General features: G+C 43.1%; 1 protein-coding gene and 1 long non-coding RNA gene across 7 annotated transcripts in view; one reads left to right on the top strand and one right to left on the bottom strand.

Annotated features, from left to right (window-relative positions):
• Positions 1 to 18,021, top strand: part of LOC147106289 (uncharacterized) — a 313,882-nt gene that overhangs the window by 258,532 nt on the left and 37,329 nt on the right. For 5 of the 6 annotated variants that reach the window (XR_015081420.1, XR_015081417.1, XR_015081418.1 and 2 more), the window contains exon 3: positions 16,595 to 16,754. This is a non-coding gene — a long non-coding RNA (uncharacterized LOC147106289). Of the gene's footprint in view, positions 1 to 16,594; positions 16,755 to 16,834; positions 17,024 to 18,021 lie in introns of all 6 variants that reach the window. The other variant, XR_015081421.1, reaches the window with a different exon arrangement.
• Positions 1 to 18,021, bottom strand: part of ptprq (protein tyrosine phosphatase receptor type Q) — a 278,107-nt gene that overhangs the window by 222,837 nt on the left and 37,249 nt on the right. Inside the window, 5 exon segments of the mRNA XM_086009276.1 lie at positions 10,270 to 10,530; positions 12,212 to 12,484; positions 12,861 to 13,145; positions 15,314 to 15,604; positions 17,371 to 17,551. Of these exon segments, the coding sequence (XP_085865402.1) occupies positions 10,270 to 10,530; positions 12,212 to 12,484; positions 12,861 to 13,145; positions 15,314 to 15,604; positions 17,371 to 17,551 (1,291 nt within the window).

Genomic DNA, 18,021 nt, shown 5'->3' with positions numbered 1-18,021 from the left:
GCAACGGGCGTCGACCGTGGGCAACCGCCCAGTGATCCATCGGAGTTCAGAGAATCGCAGGGGAAGCTGTGGAGAGCTGGGCTTGGTTCTCCAGTCAAGGTGTTCCAGCAAATCGGGCTGGTAGCAGGTAGTGCGCTGACCCTTCCCGGACTGCGGCGGGCTAGAGCTCGATCGAGCGGCTCTCCAAGGGGGCCGAGCAGCGTCGTCGGGAAGGAAAAGAGAGAGGGAGGGTGGAGCGCACAGGGCGCGGCCGGTGCTTAAGAGCCGGGCAGCGTTAAAGAAAATAAAAAAGGGGGAAGGAAAAGAGACGCGCAGTGGACAACGTTGAAGAAGAATAAAACTAAGAAAATTAATTAACAAAAGAGAGACGCGCAGAAAGCCGCGGGGCGCCGCCATTACTATTTAGAACGCTAGGAGCAGCATTGGCAGCAGGGGGAAGAAGGAAAAGCGCGGGAGGCGCCATTTTAATCCATTGGGGAAGAAGGAAAAGCACGGGAGGCGCCATTTTAAACCACCCAAGATGCCGAAGAGTGGCAGCATCACTGCTTTCGACAACGAAATAGAAGACTGGACCACGTATGTGGAAAGAATTGAAGTGTACTGCAAGGCAAATGAGGTGGCCGATGAAAAGAAGGCGTCGGTATTATTGAATTTGATGGGCGCGAGAACGTACGGCCTATTGTGGAATTTAATTACCCCAGCTAAACCAATGGAGAAAAGCTTTGAAGAGATTGTCAATATCTTACAGGAACATCTAAACCCTACACCGCTGCTGATAGCAGAAAGATTCAAGTTCCATAAAAGAAACCAGCACAAAGACGAGAGTAATGCTGACTATCTTACGGAACTACGCAAGTTATCGAAACACTGCCAGTTCGGAGCAGGACTGGCAGATACCTTAAGGGATAAGTTTGTCTGCGGGCTCCAGAGTGAAGGAACCCAGAAACGACTACTTTCGGAAAAGGACCTTACGCTAGAAAAGGCTTTCAGCGTGGCAGTATCCTACGAAGCAGCAGCACGGGGAGCTGCGGAAATACAACAGAAACCACAAGAATATAGCACCAATGAAATGGCATATGGAGCAGAAAAGTGCTATCGCTGTGGCAGAACAACCCATGACCAGAAGGATTGCTGGTTTAAGGACAAAGTATGCAGGCAATGTGGAAAAGTGGGACACATAGCACGAGTCTGCAGGTCAGGAAAGAAAACCAACACTAAAAGAACTACTAAGGAAAAGTACAAGAAAGTACAAAAGATGACGGACAGTAGTTCAGAAGATCAGAAGAGTGATAATGACTCCGGGAGCAGGAGACTAAGTTGCTTAAAGTTACACAACGTGATCGCAAAGGAGGATCACCGAACCATTTGGGTCACCCTCATGATAGCAGGGTCCCAAGTAAAGATGGAATTGGACACAGGATCAGCCCTAACAGTCATAAATCGACGAGACTACGAGCGGCTATTCTCACACATACCCTTGAAGGACACGTCCATTGTCTTGAAGACATATATGGGGCAAAAAGTCTACCCCAGAGGAAAAATAAGGGTGCCCGTTAAATACAACGGCAAGGAAACACAGAAACTGTATCTATATATACTACAAGATGGAGGACCACCATTATTGGGACATGAATGGATCCGAAAAATACAATTGGATTGGCATTCCATTCAGGCGCTAACTGTGGCTGACAAAAAGGATGACGACGTCACACCTGGACGACTGTCAAAAATTCTAACTGACGCGAAAGCGGTGTTCCAGCAAGGGCTTGGGACTCTAAAAGGCGTAACGACAACGATAAAAATTGAAGATAACGCAAACCCAAAATTTTTTAAGGCCAGACCGGTACCGTATGCGATCCGCCCAGCCGTTGAAGCAGAGCTGGAGTCTGGAGCGTTCGGGTGTGCTGGCCAAGGTGGACTGGAGCGAGTGGGCCACACCCATCATTCCTGTAATGAAAAAATCATTGAGCAACACGCCTGGGGAGCCGAAGAAGGTTCGCATCTGTGGGGACTTTAAGGTAACTGTGAACCCAGTCCTTCACACAGTACAATATCCACTTCCGCGGATAGAAGATATTTTCGCCTCACTATCTGGAGGGAAATGTTTTACGAAGATTGATCTGGCCCAAGCGTATCTACAAATGGAGGTGGAAGAAGCATCTAGAAAATACCTCACGATAAACACTCACAAAGGTCTTTACCAGTACAACCGACTGGTATTCGGGGTAGCATCAGCCCCGGCTATTTGGCAGAGGGCGATGGAACAAGTCCTGCAAGGGATCCCGGGGACCCAGTGTTATTTGGACGACATCCTGGTTACGGGCGAAAATGACAGTGAACACCTTGCCAACCTGGAGCAGGTGCTCACTAGATTACAAGAATATGGGCTACGAGCCAACCGCCCCAAATGCGAGTTTTTCAGGAAACAAATCTCGTATTGTGGCCACGTGATTGATGAAGAGGGGTTACATAAGTCCCCAGACAAGATTGAGGCAGTAGTCAAGGCTCCAGCACCGGAAAATGTGTCGCAACTGAGGTCGTTCCTCGGGTTGGTGAACTACTACCATAAGTTCTTGCCAAATTTGTCTACAATTCTGCACCCACTGAACACCCTGCTGAAAACTGGAGTAGCGTGGAAATGGAGTGATGAGTGTAAGTGTGCCTTTCAGAAATGTAAATACCTAATCACTTCAAAAGAAGTATTGGCCCACTACAATCCAACACTACCAATTCGGTTGGCATGTGATGCGTCTCCCTACGGCATTGGAGCGGTGCTGTCGCACAAATTCCTTGACGGTTCAGAGAGGCCAATAGCCTTTGCGTCACGCTCGTTAACCTCAGCCGAGCGTAACTACGCCCAGATTGACAGGGAGGCCCTCAGCCTGGTGTGGGGGGTGAAGAAGTTCAATCACTATCTGCACGGGCAGAAATTCACCTTACTGACTGATCACCAGCCTCTTGTCTCCATTTTTAACCCAAAGAAGGGCGTTCCGGTGATGATGGCGCAACGGCTGCAAAGATGGTCCCTTTTTCTAGGGGCACATCAATACGACATAGAGTATAAGGGCACGAAACAGCATGGAAACGCTGATGAGCTGTCGCGCCTGCCGCTGCCTACAGTGGAGGAAGCACCTGCAGTGCACCCTGTTGAGATATTCCATGCGACCATAGTCGAATGTCTACCTGTTACAAACTCAAGTATAGAGAAGGAAACCCGAAATGACCCGACACTCTCTCGGGTCTATGATTTGACGGTGAAGGGATGGCCAGCACATGGCGACTCACTGTTGCCAGCATTCTCGCCAAGGAGAGAACAGCTGTCAGTGTGCCGGGGGACCTTGATGTGTGGATCCCGAGTGGTAATTCCACCCAAGTTGAGAGATAGAGTGCTCAATGAGCTTCATGAGGGTCATCTGGGAGGGGTAAAAATGAAGAGCCTAGCCCGGGCGTTTGTGTGGTGGCCGGGAATCGATAAAGAAATCGAGGAAATGACCAAGAGATGCACAGGATGCCAGAAAGTCCAAAACGCTCCACAACAGGCCCCGCTACACGCATGGGAGTGGCCCTCACCTCCATGGCAACGGGTACACATTGATTTTGCTGGTCCATTTATGGACTCAATGTTTTTAATCGCTGTGGATGCACATTCGAAATGGCCAGAGGTCATCAAAATGTCCTCCACCACCACGGAGAAAACTATTGCAGTCCTACGGACCATCTTCGCCAGGAATGGCTTGCCAGAACAGATTTGCTCCGACAAAGGGCCACAGTTTGTGTCCGAGTATTTCCGGAGTTTTTTGAGGAATAACGGGGTAAAGCATTACACATCCGCCCCATATCATCCAGCCACAAATGGATTGGCTGAGAGGTTTGTTCAAACCTTTAAAAAAGCAATAAAGGCGATGTATAACGACAACATACCACTGCAACACAAGGTGGATAATTTCTTGTTTGCTTACCGGAATGTGACACATGCAGTCACCAACCAAGCTCCAGCCATGATGTTCTTTAACCGAAGGTTAAGATGTCGCCTGGATTTGCTCAAACCAAACATAAGACGAGATGTTGAGAATAAGCAATTCCAGCACATCAATGAGAAGCCAACCAGGAGCTTCAAGATAGGGCAACCAGTCTTGGCCCGCAACTACCGAACAGAAAAATGGCAGCCAGGAACGATATGCACACGGCAGGAACCACTAATGTACACAGTGGATGTGGGAGAGAGCATCGTGAGACGCCATGTTGACCAGATTCTAGAGTCACAGGAACAAGTCAACCCCATGCCTCGCCCATACGTACCTGGTGATGAACCCGAAGTACAGATTGCGTCTACCTCAGAATCAGTGGTATTGGAAGCTGACGAACCAACCAATGAGCCAGAATCGACTCCGCCGCAAGAACAGGATACTCAAGAAAGGCGCTATCCAGACAGGAGCAGGAAGCCTCCTCAAAGAATGAATTTATAAATGATTACTTTCAGCTGATGTATATAGTACAAAGAAAATTGTAATTGTAATTAGTTATTATTTAATTGCTAAATGAATGTTATGTACTGTTTATCTAAAAGGGGAGGAATTGTAATGTATGTACCTTTAAGAGAGGAACTATCTTTTACAGCCCCTGTATACTGCAGTACCAGTAGTGACCACACCTGTATATAACACCGTGTAGTAATTTGTACAGTTAGTTCCAGCATACCCTCTGTTCAGTAAACACCTGTTATTACCATTCTCCTGCAGTCCGTGTGTTATTAATACGCGGACACTACAGACTTTCTATGTACTGATACTGCAGTAATAATAAATTTTAGCCTGTGATTCAGTATAGTACTTACACCAAATAGTAGGAAAGAGAAAGAAAATTGTGCAGACTAGAGTTTGAGGCCAAGATTTTGCGGGGGGACAGCAGGCGCAATCAGTGGCACGTCAGGTGGGAAAGTGTTTTTTTTTCCCCAGCGGGTCAGGACCCCACTGCAAACCCGCCGCAACGCGCCCTTTTCCAATGTCGGGTCTGTCAGCGCTGAGCAGACCCGACATGCAGCGGCGGGGGGGGGGACCCAATTCAGGTAATTATGACCTTGTTTAGAGATCATTAAGAATACATTTGAACACATCTTTTGATCTTACGTGCTCGCCCACAGGGTCCACGCTAGTCGTTGACCACGTCTGTCAAGCTGAGGCGGGAGTGCAGTGGTCATTGAATCAGCTGTTGAGTTGATAGCTTGAAATGTGCTATAAAAGCTCCCACCTTATAGAGATATCTCTCCTCAGCCACAAGCTCTTCCTCACTGTATTTCCACAACAGATTCACCACGTTGCATGTCTTTACACAAGTCTCCTCCAGTCTGACTTCATTACCTCTCTCACCATTGACAGATCGAGTCTGTCATCTCTACTTAACCTGCCATCTATTCCATCAGCATGGGTGCCCTTTATACTGTCTCACTTTGGTCCTCAGAATCCCACCATGATCAGCCCCAACACCAGCAGCACTAGGCACACCAGCAGCACCAACAACAACACCAACCTTCTCCGCAATCAACTGATGCTGCACAGGACACAGGGCATCAGCACCCGACCGCATTGCTGCCCGGGAGGCCAGGTGTGGCCTCACCATAGCCAAATTTACTTCACTTGACGCTGTACACCCTGGCTGCTACATGATGCGCCAGGTTCGCACCACCCCACACCAACACCATAAAGCATCCCTACAATGCCCAAGCCATTCCTTTCACTCATCAGCATTGCGGGGCGTACCGTTATGTCTCACCATTCACTGCAACTCACTAAGCCACTTTGAAAGGTGCACATAAATCTGTCCAAGAACACAAAGGGCTCGAATTTCCAAGCCACGTGGAGGCGGGTTTGGAGGCGGGAGTTGGGGGAAAATTGCAGAATCAGGGGGCACGAACCCTTCCCGCCCCCAACCCGCCTCCATGCCCGTTTCCCAGGAGGCGGGTACCCGACCTGTGCTGGGAGCCACCTCCCCGAGGCGGGAAGGGGATTAATGCCAATTAACTGCCTGTTAACAGGTAGTTAACAGGCAGCTTTTGGCCTAATCCCTATTTTTAGCCCTGAAGTGTGGGCTGCCCGACGGCTCCAAACTACGCCAAGTTAGCGAGGCGGACCGTTGGGCTGAAGGGCTTGGAGGGTTCGAGATGTCCGGTGTTCAGGTGAGTGATGGGTGCATGAGTGCAGAGGTAAGTGTGTTTGGTGTGTGTAAAGTGTTTAAATAAGTTTTACTTACCTTTACTTACTAATGCAGGCTTCCTTCCTTCAGGTCTCAGGAGTCCCTCATCTCACCGGCACAGAAAGCAGAATGGCCGTGAGCTGTCAAAAATTGCAGTATTCTGATTTCTGTTCTGGAGAGATTTCTAACTGAGTCTGTGGAGAAGGACTCAAGTTAGAAGTCAGATTGTCAGTGTTTGACAGCTTCACAGAGCTGTCAAACGCTGATATTTCATCTGTCAAAAGCTCTTGACAGATGAAATGTCAATCCCTGACGTCACCTGTAACCGGGTGTCCCTTAATTGGCCTGCTGAGCCCGCTGGGCGGGCTCAACAAGGTCAATCAAGGGAAAATCATCACATCCCCATTGGCAAAATCCAGCCCAAAGTGTTGAAAATAAAGGTTTCAATGTTTGACACCACATTAACAGAAACTTTACATGAACATTGCATAAAACACCCAAGTGCCTATCCTTGTGTGTTGTTAGTTGGTATGATTGCACTAGGATGAGGGTGAGTGTGAGTGGTGGCTAGTGAGATGGGGACGTGATAATGTAGATAGAGATGGGTGGAGGTGCAAGGAAAGTTGGTGTAAGGATGTGCAGGAGTAGGGTAGGGAAGGCAGAGTGGTGGGGATGTGATGAGAGGCCCAGCAGGATGAGGTTGAGTGTGGCTTAGCAGTAATGTTTCGTGATCTACTGAGATCATTGAAAGGTTTGCGGCACTGCACCCAGGTCCTCCTGACCACATCCCTGCTTGTGCCCTCCTCTGCAATGAGCAACCAGGCTGTGTTGATCTCCTGGGAAGGTATCTTCCATCCATGGGAAGTGAAGAGGGCCTCCCTGTGCGCTGTGACTCCCTCCATAAGCATATGGGGGGAGCCATGGGAAAGCCTGGGTGCAGCTCTGTGCCTTTGTGCAGTGCTCATCAGTGTTTGCAGCACCTCGATGCTGTAGAACACTGACAGCACAATTCCATTCAATACCTACTTGAAACTTTACTGTGCATGGTGAGGACTCAATGTTGCAATAGATTTTTCGAGTAATTCCACTAAACTATGTTTTTCAATGCATATTTAATACTTTTTTTTCTATTGCTTATACCAGGAGCAGGATTTTCCACTGGACTAACTCCAGATTGCTCAAATATTGATAAAATAATGCTGGCTTTTGCTGCTATTAATGGAAGCACTATTTCACTCTTTGGAGATGTAATCCTGCAAGTCTGAAATTCTTCTGGTGGCAGAGTTACACCTGAAAACTGATATGTTTGTCTGTTGGGACCAAAAGTTACAAGTTTACAGTGCTAGTTTCAACAGTGGAGTTGAGTTGTTGAAGCTGTCATGATAACATCACTTAAGTGTGTTAAATGACAAAGTGGATCCAATTAAGCAGGCTACATTCCATATCATGGCCTGGCACTTTAAATTCAGCTCAGCGCTTTTGCTAAGGGAGTTAAACTTTTGTCAAACCCAGAAACAACACAGTAATATTGAAGTTCATTCTCTGGCAGCTGCTATCATCCTTAAAGATAAGGAGCAGAACGATGATACCTCCTGCTGAGATGACTAACATGATACTGGTCTGACTGATACCAGGTCACACACATTCACCCATAGGAAACATTACACAGATTGGTACTTTACAATTACCCCCCAGGTAGATTTTTAATTTCCTTTCTGATTTTGGCTAGAGAAGCATGTAAAGAAAGCTACAAATGTTCGCATATAACTAATGATAAATTGATTTTATAGTCAAATGTCTCTCAAATATTTGACAATAATGTACTTCTGTGTTATTAGATGAACTTATTTAATTTACACAAGCCATTGATACTGCTTTTGAAATTGATGTACCTAAATGTAAACATTCTAATAGATAGTGCAATATCTGTTACAAGTTTATGGTCTTGCTTTAGATATTCTCTCCAGTACAGCAGCACTAATCATTCCCTTAAGGAGACTGAGCGGCTAATGTTTAAGGGTGTTCCCATGTCTCCAAATATCTAATGATACGATAGCGTAACTCAGGAGTATAACAATAAGACCCCTTTGTGATCTGAATTGGATACCGGTGTCTCTTGCACAAAATGCTCCTTCATTCTGTTTGAAGACAGATCAAGGAAACACGTGATAAGTCGAGGCCGATTACCAATTATTAAGCTGTTTTATTTCACAGCAAGTGAGTGCATAGAACAACAGTTATGATCAGATTCACTTCATTCAATTGTACAACTTGTCTGCGTAATAATACAAAATAATGAATGCACTACACTTCCCATATTAGTGGGTCATCTTACTTGATTTAAAATCACTCCCAACAAACCTCTAAATCTAGCCAAAGCTTACCCTCACAGATTTTGATTTGAAGACTTGACTGTATATCTGTCTGCTTTTATCATCTTCTGTTCACAGACAGAAGAGAAGACCTGTTAGATCATCTTTGCGTAGTGCCTGGGGTCAGAGACTTCCAAACACAATGGATGTGAGGTGTTTGCTAATTACCAAAACAGGCTAATATATCGTTAAATATTTATAGGGTGATTTTCACCAGCTCCTTTAGGCGCTAAGGTGCCTCTGAGGTGGCCAAGATGGGGTCCTGAGCTGAAACGCTGGTTTAGCCTGCGTTTAATGCAATACACAACTTGGCAAAGGAGTTGAAATGTGTACGATGAACGGCCGCCCGGAGGATCATTCAGGGGCTGATTGCCACTTAAATTGCCTGCTAGTGCTCATTAACGAGGCTGCATAGCACTTTGTGGATAGTGCTTGACCTAACGCTCTCTCTTAACAGCAACCTGTTGATTGGGAATAAACAAGTCGTTGCTGAGGATTTCGAGCACTACTTAAAGGCATACTCACCTTTTACTGTTCACTTACTGCTGGAGGCTTGAAAAGGACTTTTGAAACACATCAGGAGACTTTCTGGGACAGTTTATCAAGACTTTTTTTTTAATTCATTGATGGGATGTGGGCGTCGCTGGCTAGGCCTGCATTTAGTGCCCATCCCTAATTGCCCTTGAGAAGATGGTGGTGAGCCGCCTTCTTGAACCGCTGCAGTCCATATGGTGTAGGTACACCCACAATGCTGTTAGGAAGAGAGTTCCAGGATTTTGGCCCAGCGACAGTGAAGGAACGGCGATATAGGTCCAAGTCAGGATGGTGTGTGGCTTGGAGGGGAACTTGTAGGTGGTGATGTTCCCATGCGTCTGCTGCCCTTCACCAACACTCTTATCAACATTTATTCTGGAAACTCTCTGAGGACTTATAAGTGCTGTGCTACTCTACCTTATTGGACACCTTATAGGAGTCACCAGGAGAAAGGGAATGCTTGGTCACCAGCATCTTGGTACCCCCTTGGTCTGCAGGAGGAATGAGAGGAGAACATAAGGCCCAGGCAGAGCAGCACCAGCTGCTGCAGGAGAGAGGGACAGGAGAACGAGGAGGGCGAGGTGGCGTCCTTCCCCCCTGCGGGTACAGGACATCCCTCCTCCACCAGGACCACCAGTGCCACGTCCGAGAACCTGTGCGCCCTCTCCCTCGGTCCCTGAGCCACCCTGAAACCTGCCGCTGTGTGTCAGCCAGCGCACTCCACATCTTCAGTGGAAATGGATGTGTGGAGCCCACATATACTGCTCCACAAAAATTGCTTCTAATCAGCGCTTGAGTGCTAACCCTGCAGGTGTGTGTTTTAGCACCTCCAGACAAGTTCAGATTATGGTAATCAGCAACTAAGCCCAAAACTGCGTGACCTTCAAACAGGCATGTCTTCTTAGCACAGCACCCATTTAGCGGCTGTTCTCACCCTTTCGGCAAAACCCCCCTTACAGTCTTTGGGGAGGCAACATCAAAGCTAGCTTATTTGCATTTTACCAGTTTTCATCTCTTTCACAAAAAAATTGTGTGATTACACTTTGCATTAAACGTAACTCTTTTTTCTCAACCCTGTGAAAAAATGATAAAAATTGCTAAAGCATGTGGTGCAAAATATTAAAATTCATACTCAAGATACAGATGTTTACACATTGCAATCATAGATACTTACATGTTTTCACAACAGATACTCTGTAGGCTTTGCTCTTCATGTTGCCACTGGTTGCATATACAGCAAAGTTATATTCTTTGCCTGGTGTCAGGTTTTCTATGGTTACATTAATATCTCTATTAGCAGTAGGCATTCTTTTATTTTCATCTTCATATGTAACATTAACTCCATCAAATAAGCCAACCTTTGGCATTCCAACATACAGCACTGTTGAGTGAGTCTGAACATCAATGGGAACAGCTATTTCAACTGGTTTAGGCTCTGAAATAAAGGTAAGGTAATTTTGCAATTAAAAAAAATTAATTCTACAAATGAGAGGATTACAATACAATAGCAAAATGCTGCAGATGCTGGAAATCTGAAATAACAACAGAAAACGCTGGAAAAACTCAGCAGGCCTCTCTCCACAGATGCTGCCTGGCCTGCTGAGTTTTTCCAGAGGATTACAATAGTTAAGTCTGGAGCCAACAAAAGCAAGGATGAGGGTTTCAGCAGCAGATGGGAGAAGGCAGGGTTGGAGATGGGCGATTTTACGGAGTTGGACGTAGGCGATCTTTGTGATGGGAGAGGATATGGGGTCAGAAGCTCAGTTCAGGTTAAATAGGACACTGAAGTTGTGAACAGTCTGGTTCAACCTGAGACAGTGGCTGGGGAGGGGAATGGAATCAGTGGCTAGGGAACAGAGTTTTGTGGCATGGGCCAAAGACAATGTCATGCTTGGCAAATCAAATGTGGCTTCTTAGGGTTTCCCTTCATTTTAAAGATGGTATTTCTGCACTGCTATACCCTGTCAATTGATGCCTGTTGGCCTTCTCTCTGAAGCAATTTTTATGGACTTCCTTCTTCTTTCTACATTTGCAAATTCTGCATTGCAGCACAATCTTCCTCATGTATACACTAATATTTACATTGCTAAAATAGCCCATTACAGGCTTGTTCAAGAAATTATATATGCCTATCAGTAACTGTTTGATATTAGATGCTTGACTTTCACAGAATGCGAAAGACATAATAGCAAGAAGCAAGAATTTGGATGTTATCTGCAGTGTGTTGCTTGAATGCAACAACAACAAAGGCAATTCTTTATACAAGGTACATATGCTAAACAGGATTTCAGGATCAAGCCAAAGGTGACTGTGAAGAGTAATAAAAGAAAGTGTGTGAGGTAACTCCAAACATTTATACCAAATCAATTTGTTAAGCCCTTTATGAGATCCTTCTGAAAAATCAGTTATGAACATTAATTCCTTTTTTTAAAACATAAAGATATGGAACCCAAAGTTCCATGATGATCCTGGTGCTTGTGCCCATGAGCGCCCTCCAACACTGATCCCCACCAGTTTGCAGGGAGGGTACCTCATTTTCATGGGGCTGGTGAGAACATGTGCCACTTGACACCACCTGCCCTAAACCGGTGGAAATTCGTACAACCAGCCAAGCCTAACCTCAGCACCACTCTGAAAGTTCTCCAAACAAGGGGTAAATCCTGGATAAATGTTTACATTTTTTTTCTTCCTTGGACATCCAGGCCACTTGCCAGGCCTGGATCCCACCTGTAGGGCCCACATGTGCCCTTGTGGAAGCCAATACAACTCATCTTTCACAGCATACCGGCGAGCCACTACTGCCAGGCCGGGTCCCCAGTGAACCTCAGGAGGTAGAACTCTGGCTTAGAGAGTTCCCACCTTGGCTCCACCTCTGACCTGTCATTTACTTTGTATAGGGTGGATGAAAGTTCCACCACTTACAAGGTAACCAGGAAACAGTGGAGAGCAATTTTACTGAGTCTGCCCCATTTCCTTGGGGGCTCCACCAGTCTCCTGTCAAAGTTGTGGCAGGATACAGGTAGACCTCATGTGGAATTTTGGAGCCACGGTATTGGTTCGGTCAGAAAATCCTTCCAAATAAATTATAATCAAAATCTCAGCTCATGCTGACTTACTTGTAGTTTGTGTGATAAATTTTGGTTTGCTTCTCTTCCCACTCTTTACTGCCATCACTTCAATGTCATATGTGACACCCGGGATCATAAAATCAAATTGAAATATTGTTGCGTTTATCACTGAATATTCTTTTACTTCCTCACTGTTATTGCTGATTTGTATTTGAAGATGGTATTCATCACTTCCTTCTAACGGTGGTTCCCAGTGCACAGTGATTGTGTTCTCCCAAACATCTGCATTGCCAACATAAATACTGACAGGAGGGCCGGGAGCTAAATTCACAATAAATAGTAAAGAGTTAGTGAAATTTAAATGCAAGATTAGATTCAGTGTACAGATTCTAAAGATTTAATTTCATTATATTTCAGATTTATCTATTCCATCTCAATACTAAAGTCAAACACATAAACAATCATTTTGCCATACTTTTATGTAGTGCTCCTGATGGTCCAAAAGTCCTTTTGTTATATTTTGGGTTTTCTTAATTACAAGAGGAATTTTGCAGATGCTACATGATACAAAAGATAGTTGGTATAGATGCAAAACTAAATATAACAACGTTTGATACTATTGCAAATAAACATAAATTCAGGCCCGGTGGATTTGTATTTTATTTGAAAATAGTTTTTCCTTTACAACTACATTTACCTGTAGTTGCAAACAGTGGTCCTTCAGCACAACTTAGTGATCCTCCCTCAGCCACTGTCTGTACATAAATTTTGTAAGAGTGCAATGGCTTAAGGTTCCTAAGTACTACGGATGTTTCATCTCTTTTAACATCTTCAGTTCCTTGATTTTTTGATCCAAATGCAATATAACTGACAAGATAGTGATGAAATGATGCATTCTGTGATTTCTCTGGAGGAGCCCAAAGCAACTGTATTGCAGTGGATGATACTTCTCCACATATAATACTTCTTGGTGAATTTGGTCCTATTTGACAGCAAGAATATAAATTTAAAAGTTAAAAAAGAATTAAGTATTGATGTAACACAAAAGATTAATAACTGAAAGTTTCTGTATTTTTGCACCAGAAACACATAGTAAAAAATCAACATAACTAAAAAACATAATTTACAATTTGAATACAAGAAAAATATATACAAAAAGCCTCATCCTATTTCTACTGTATTTTGTTAGGCAGATTTGTACTTTAATATTTATGCTTGCCTTCTTATTGTTAGTCCAAAACAATAGATGGCTAAGTATAAACCATAAATTCTAAGTCATTTCCATTAAATACAAGTACTACTTTCTTTCCACTGACTTCCTAAAATAATCATCTGCTTTTGCTTTCAAAGTTTCCTCTGAATTCCAAAAATGAAATATTAAATTACAAGAATATTATAAAATGTCGTATTTAGGATTTGTGTTGATAGGAAATTTACTGGTTGTAAACTGAAAATAGAAACATACTTGTACTCCTGTGAATCAGAACTGTTTTAATGTTATAATCCACAGTAGGTAATGATGATAAGCATTATCTTTAATTTGTCATTGTAACAAATGATAGTACTACACGAGCAAGTAAATGTAAAAATACTAAATGTGCTACAATATTTACAATAAATGGGCAAACAACAAATAGCAACAATGTGTAATTTGAAACTATAAATTGCACTGTTAACAGAATGACAAGACCGATAAGGGTGATTGGAATCTTCAAATAAAAACAGTTTGCTATACCCTCTTCTGGACACAGAGGTAATATATGGCTGCCAATGATGCATTGCTCCATCACAGGATTATTTCAACCTCGTCAATTTGGAATTAGGAAACACCAAAGACAAATAGCAACTTTGCACTTTAGCACAGAATTTGCACCAAAACTTTGGCAGCATCAAGAAATATAATTACAATCATGAAATAACATAGTAAGAGAAATAAAATTATAATTCAAAAGCTCTTAATATTTTACTTGTCAGTCTTGTGGGTTCTAAAAATCCTCTCCATAGATTTGAGTATATAATGTAGACTGACACTTCAGTGCAGTACAGAGGGAGTGCTGCACTGTCGATGGTACTGTCTTTCGAATGAGGCATTAAACCAAGGCTCTGTATGACACTATTCAAAGTTGAGCAGGAGAGTTCTCCTGGTATCCTGGCCAACAGTTATCCCTCAACCAACACCACTATAGCTGATTATTTGATCATTTATCTCATTACTGTAGCGGGGAGTGAGCCTTTGGCACAGTGGTAGCATTCCTGTCTCTGGGCCAGAAGGTGCTGGGTTCAAACCCCACTCCAGATAGTCCCAGCGAGTGGAGTTGGAGCTCTGGTTTTGAATTGTGGGTTGACATCCAGTGGGATACTCACGTCCAGTATGGATTGTGTGAGCCCATAAAACCCTCCCACTGTATAGGACTAACCACCCTAATGGCTGGTATAAAGATGGTTACAGCCATGGAAGGCACGTTCATGTGGCCAGTCAGACCTGCGAATTCTTCCACTAGAAGAAGACAACTGTTTGTGGGACCTTGCTGTGTGCAGATTGGCTGCCACGTTTGCCTATATTACAACAGCGAGTACACTTCAAAAGTACTCAATTGTGAACTATTTTCAGACATCCTGAGGAATTTCAGATCAGTTCCAAGACCAGCTACCAGGAGTCATGCGAGAATAGAACAGGGTGAATTGCCCTCAGGTTTCCCTTTCCCCTCTTATAAGGGGAAGCGCTTCTAACATAATCCTTCACCAGTTGCTACAGTCAAGATTGGTAACTCTCTGTCGAAATCATGAAGGAAAAATCTGCATCCTCACCTTGTGCTGAATTTTCAAATACTATCCCACGGTGTGCTTTTAATAATTCTTTTGAATTTGTAAATGTTTTTATAAAATTTGTGACACTGCACAGGTTAACATATTGAAGGTATATTGAAGGTATAACTAGCACGCTCCCATTCAGATTCATCATCACACAGAAGTCGACAATGCTGGGTGAAAAGTTATCGGGGGTAGGCGGGAATGTGGAGGAATCAGATCAGCCATGATCTTATTGAATGGTGGAGCAGGCTCGAGGGGCCGAGTGGCCTATTCCTGTTCCTAATTCATATGTTCGTATGTTACATCATCTCCTAGCAGTGTAACACCATTGAAACTTACTTGTTTTTATGCTCAAAACTGGAGTAAGAGTTCTTTGAGCACCTGCAATGTCTCTCATCATTAGTGCAAAATAGTAGTGGTGTCCAGGGTGCAGCCCAGGAACAGCTGCTTTAGTAGCATTTAGTAATATACGGTGGGAATACTGTTTTCCTTCACCAGAATTAGTTTGGTACCAAATAAATAGCTCAGATCTTGAAGTGAACAAATCTTGTAAGTCATCCCAGACAACAGTGGCTTCATTTTCTTGAACATCTTCTAATTTTAGTCTAATAGTCTTTGGAAGAACTAGGACTGAAGAACAACACATTTAAAAATGGTTACCTCAAAATTCTTATAATCAGTATAAAAAACTTAACACAAATTCATAATTGGAGAACACCTGTGGACTGATTATCATTTTTACCACCTGGATGTTAAGTATCGGCTGGACAGAGCACACCAAAGAATATCTGGCGTGGAGGATCGAACACTAGTTACAGGACCCACCTGATTTTCCTTCCATTGAAATTAATGGAAGCAAAATCCAGCAGGTTCTGTAATGGAGTAAGGATAAAAACATAGATGATTTAGTTTTGGTGAAATTCTGAAGCTGACACTGACAAAATGATACAACTCATCACATGATGTACGTGCATATATACTGCATATATCCAAATGACACTACCTATAAACAATGAACTGCAGCACCCTTGGGCTTCCCAGCATCCTATCACCTATCAGCAGTCAACCAGAACACTTCAATATTTTTTATTTTATCAGACATTTATACAACAGCAAATAAGTACTAGTAAAATCAATGTTAATAAGTGTTTAATTAGAATTTATGTTACTCTGACAGACTTCAAAATAGACTGATAACACTCCAGGAAACTGAGTATAAGTATTATTCACAGAAAAAGAAGTTCAACAAGAACTGGAAGCAAAAGTTAAATTTGAGAAGAGAGGCGCTTTCAGCCACTAATTACGACTCCTAGCACAACAAATCCTGCAAGATCCTCAAAACCATCAAATAACTTTAACGTAACCAGTGCCATAACAATACAAGACAGCTTTCCAGGGCTTTCAACTTCTCCAACAGCATCACACAAACATACCAACACAGAAAAAATTCAGATTCAAAAACATGATAAAGACAACAGAAACTTCTTTCAAAACATGAACATAAAAATATACTGCACAAAATATACTGTACAAAAGAAAATAAAAAGAGTCACTTAGAATAATTTTTCATTGATCAACTAAGTAATTCTGCATATTTGGTTCTGAATCTTTGATCCCCAGATGGTAAAACACAAAATAGATACTTCAAACAACAAAACTATCTACGTGCAAGATCAACAGATCTGGAATTTGCAAAGACAAACAACACGTTCACAATAAAGAAGATAAAAAGCATGCAAACGGCCAGAGGTGGCTTGTGGATTTGGTGGTCTTGAGCAAGGTTAGTGTTAGGGCTTGCAGTTCCACTGTTATCTTGATGATTAAACGTATTTGAACTTAAAATTTAACTGTGTTTTCCAGGTTACAATTATTTGCTGCAATGCCCATTTCTTGAAAATTACTGCTGTTACAATAAAAATATGGTGAAACCTTGACCACTATTTTCTACTGCTGTATGATCTAGATGAGCCACCCAACTCCACACCAGCCATCGACCACCATATATCTGCAACACAGTGCAGTTCATTATCATGAAGTCTTCAGCAATGGGTAATCCCACCAGAATAATCCATGATATTATTTTAGTCTTTAAAGCGAATAATTTAAATAATTTTGTATAATCAGTCAATGTTTGTCATAAGAAAAAGTCACACAATAGATTGAAATGGTCTTTGGGAAAATAAGACATTGAATGAGCTGGGCCTGCATAATTCACTTTTGCTTCAGTCAAATAACAAAGCATTATTAGTTTTTTTATTAGCCACTAAGTCACACTGTGCGGCCTGTATAAAAATACAATTAAATAAATATTCGTTTTGCTTTGATCACTCAATAAATAGAGCTTTGCGTGGCAACATTTGCTCCAGTGTAGAATCAGCGGCCTTAAAGTAATTTACCTTCATATTCACAAATGTATGGCAGAGACAGGAAGCAGAAAAGCCCTGTGAGCACATAGTCTGGACCTACTGGATTCAATTGTAATGCGTAGCAATCACTCTCATTTGTTGGCAGTGTCTGCAGCAAAATACTGCTTAAATTATAGGTAGATGTGTCAGTCCACTGAAGCTCAGTTTCTGTCTGAAAAAAGAAAATGGTTATATCTATTACAATGAGTAAGATCAGTACTGTTGTGGCTTGTATTTGAAGTCCTTCTATTATCAACATTTTAAACAACAATAACAACAATTTGTATTCATATAGCGCCTTTAACGTAGTAAAACGTCCCAAGGCGCTTCACAGGAGTATTATAAGACAAAAAATTTGACACTGATCCACATAAGGAGAAATTAGGGCAGGTGACAAAAAGCTTGATCAAAGAGGTAGGTTTTAAGGAGCGTCTTAAAGGAGGAAAGAGAGGTAGAGAGGCGGAGAGATTAAGGGAAGGAATTTCAGAGCCTAGGGCCTAGGCAACCAAAGGCCACCAATGGTTGAGCGATTATAACCAGGGATGCTCAAGAGGGCAGAATTAGAGGAGCACAGATATCTCGGGGGGTTGTGGAGCTGAAGGAGATTTCAGAGATAGGGAGGGGTGAGGCCATGGAGGGATT

Source organism: Somniosus microcephalus, chromosome 16 (genome assembly GCF_052327205.1).
Source record: "Somniosus microcephalus isolate GS21.2 chromosome 16, FLI_Smic_1.0, whole genome shotgun sequence".
Classification (NCBI taxonomy): Eukaryota; Metazoa; Chordata; class Chondrichthyes; order Squaliformes; family Somniosidae; genus Somniosus; species Somniosus microcephalus.
This window is presented reverse-complemented; position numbering and strand designations above follow the sequence as displayed.